The following is a 2,872-nucleotide window of genomic DNA, read 5'->3' on the forward strand; positions in this document are numbered from 1 at the left end:
GTCGGCTGCACACTAGCGAGGGGCTACAGGGAGCAGCGTCTCCCCTCGCTGCTGGCTGCGGAAAGGGGTTCCCGGGGCTCGTGCAGGAGCAGCCTCCCCTCGGCGTTTGATACCAGGGTGGATTTTGGTGTTTGGGATGCAATAGCACATGGGGCTGTCTCACGGGCATCTGTCTCACGGGGAGGCATCGATTTTGACATCTCCCTCCCGCTTCCTCGCGCGCCTTTGAAAGCACGTGTGCGTCGAGCAGCGCTTTCCATCCTTCCTCATCGGTTTGGGCTGGACGTGAGAAACTCAGTTCTGCGCTTTCTGCCTTTGGGGAGCACAGATTGCTGCTCAGCCCTCCCTAAATACCGGGTATGGTGGGAGCATCGAGGGCACTGGCCGCTGCGCTGAGGATTCGGGACGGGGAGGCAGGATGCTGCACGGATGGGAGGTATCCGGGCACCCCGGCCCAGGGACGATGGTGCTCGAGATGGTTCTGCACAGGAGATGGGTCTGTGCTGCCAGGGATGGGGCTGCAGGATGATGCGGTCCCTTACGCCGATGCGCTGCCCGTGGCCCCGTAACAAGAGGCTTTGTTCTGCGCAGGGGCTTGAGGGGCAGAGCTGTAACCCAGCAGTAAGGGAAGCAGCCTGGCTCTGGAAATGGCATGCAGGGTGCCTGCGCTGGGATCCCCTCAGCAGCTGGGCTCCGGCACAGCCTATTTCAAATTCAGAGCTTTGCGAGGCAGGAGCAAACTTTCTGCTCTTCTCAAACTGTGAAGGGGCACTTTTCCCTCCAGGGAACATTCTCGGGCTTCACAATTTTTTGAATAGCAGAGGAAAACCAAGCACCCCCAGGTGCTCAAAGAGGAGAGAGAGAGGAATCAGCTGCCAGCCTCCAAATGCTTCAAACACAAAGGTGGGGAGACTTTTAATGCTGTTAAAGCGCTTGCAGGGTGGCACGGCGTGAAGGCATCACCGGTGTTTCCACATACAGCTGGGTTTTCTTTTTTCTCCACGTACAGCTGGATTTTTTTTCCATGTACAGCTGGATTTTCAGCTGCAGCGGTGGTTAAACAGGGTGGGGGTTGGAAGCAGGACTCTTCTGAGCATTGGGAAATCCAGAAGGAAATTAAGCCGTAGCTACATAATTGCTAAATTACAGCTTCTTTTCCCCCCTCCCCATCTTTCCAAAGACAGCTGGGCGCGGAGGTGCGTTCTTGTCTTAGAAGAGGGAAAATTATTTCTTGAAAAAACAAAGCCCCCCAGCCCTCTTCTGCAAGAGCGGGGGAGATGGCAGGGAGAAAATAGATGGGTGAATGAGTAGCCACAAATATTAGCATTTCAGAGAGAGCTGCTCGATGGAGATTGTTCACCACCGGGCAGGCTTTAATAGGAGTGATAAGGTTTGCTTTTGTTCTCGGGCTCTTACTTAATCAGCCTGTCTCAGTGCGATTTTTCTATCGGCGCACTTCATCACACAACTTTCATGTGCGAGTCCCAGCTGCTGCAAATCTTGTTAAAATGGCCTTGTTCAAACACGGGCGCCGGGTTTGTTCCCTAGAGCTGCCATACGGATGGAAGGAGTGCAAGGCTGCGGGAATCAAAGGACTCCTAGTCCTGTGTATTTTATAATTCATTGCATAGCTAAGTTGCAGAATATTTTTCCTCTAACAAGCTTGAAGCCTTCTTCCATATCTAAAGGAATATTATCCAAGGAGGCGTTTGGGCAGGGAGGGGGTTCAGAGGCAGTTTGTCAATGATTGAACAGCATCCCTGCTCCTTATTAGTATTGCACTCTTGCATTTATTTCGTACCAGGGTGCTCTGCAAATAAAATTTTAAAAAGCTGCTGCTCTTGCCGCTGCAAGTGGCAGAAAACAAAGATGATCAAGTCCTGGGAGGGGAGGGCTTCGACATTAAGGTTAGCGAGCGCTGAAACAAAGCGTGGCGGAGAGCCTTTCCCTAATTGAATCCCTGGTTAATTTGGTCCTCCGTTTAATTTGCACCCTGCTCCAGACATCGGGTGATTCTCACTGAAAATAGCCCAAAACGTGCTTATTTATTTTGTGTTTTGATCCCTGTCTGCGAGTGCTGCCGGATAATTCAGTCCCTAAAGGCAGGAGCTTGCTGCGGGAAGCTGGAGCTGGGGAATGCGCGCGGAGCCCCCTGTAATTAGATGACGACTCCGCAGGGTTATTTAGATCTTGCAGTTGGCATCAGTTGCACGGCGCAAGCTGGGACTTGCCCTGCTATCACCCGCATCAGCTGCTCGTGGCTGCCCCAGGAGGTGTTCGCCTCCAAACTTGCCCAGTTTTTTTTCCACCCAGCCGGATGTTTTCATGCTTTTCAGCGAGCTGTAGTTTAAATCCACCGAAAGCAGCGGTGGTCACCCAGGTCTCGGCGTAATCTGGAGCCTTGAGCTGCCTGAGTGCGATGCTGTCCCCAGTTAAAGCTGCCCGTCGCTGGTGATGAAGACTGGGGCAAGGAGACCTCGTGGACTTCTCATCTGAGGCTGCTGGCAAAGCTGAGGGCTGTTCTTCCCTGTCCTCTTAACAGAGCAAACTTAATCTGGGAATCCCAGGGTGAGGAAGATGGAACCCTCATTCCATGGGGTGGGTTTTTTTTTTTTGGAGCAGGACCAGTGCCAACCCCTCAGACCTGATGCCACGGTGAGGGTGTTGGTTCTGGAGAGGAGCTGGCGCCCGCCTGGGCAGAATGGTGATGGCGATTCGGCACTTGAAATGCTGCGACCTGGGAGCTGGATCTGCAAAACTCGTTACCCACACGCTTTGTTCTTGAATTTCACAGATTCTTCCCCAGAAGCGCAGCCCAAGTACATCAAAGGCGGCAAACGCTACGGCCGCCGGTCCCTGCCGGAGTTCCAGG

At 53.3% G+C, this 2,872-nt stretch overlaps 1 protein-coding gene across 1 annotated transcript in view; it reads left to right on the forward strand.

Moving 5' to 3' along the window:
- NIN (ninein (GSK3B interacting protein)) overlaps positions 1-2,872 on the forward strand; it is a gene marked incomplete at both ends in the record, with an annotated part of 37,550 nt that overhangs the window by 4,925 nt on the left and 29,753 nt on the right. Inside the window, one exon of the mRNA XM_010142478.1 lies at positions 2,795-2,854. Within this exon, the coding sequence (XP_010140780.1) occupies positions 2,795-2,854 (60 nt within the window). The remainder of the gene's footprint in view (positions 1-2,794; positions 2,855-2,872) is intronic.

This window comes from Buceros rhinoceros, unplaced genomic scaffold, assembly GCF_000710305.1.
Source record: "Buceros rhinoceros silvestris isolate BGI_N320 unplaced genomic scaffold, ASM71030v1 scaffold21178, whole genome shotgun sequence".
Lineage (NCBI taxonomy): Eukaryota > Metazoa > Chordata > Aves > Bucerotiformes > Bucerotidae > Buceros > Buceros rhinoceros.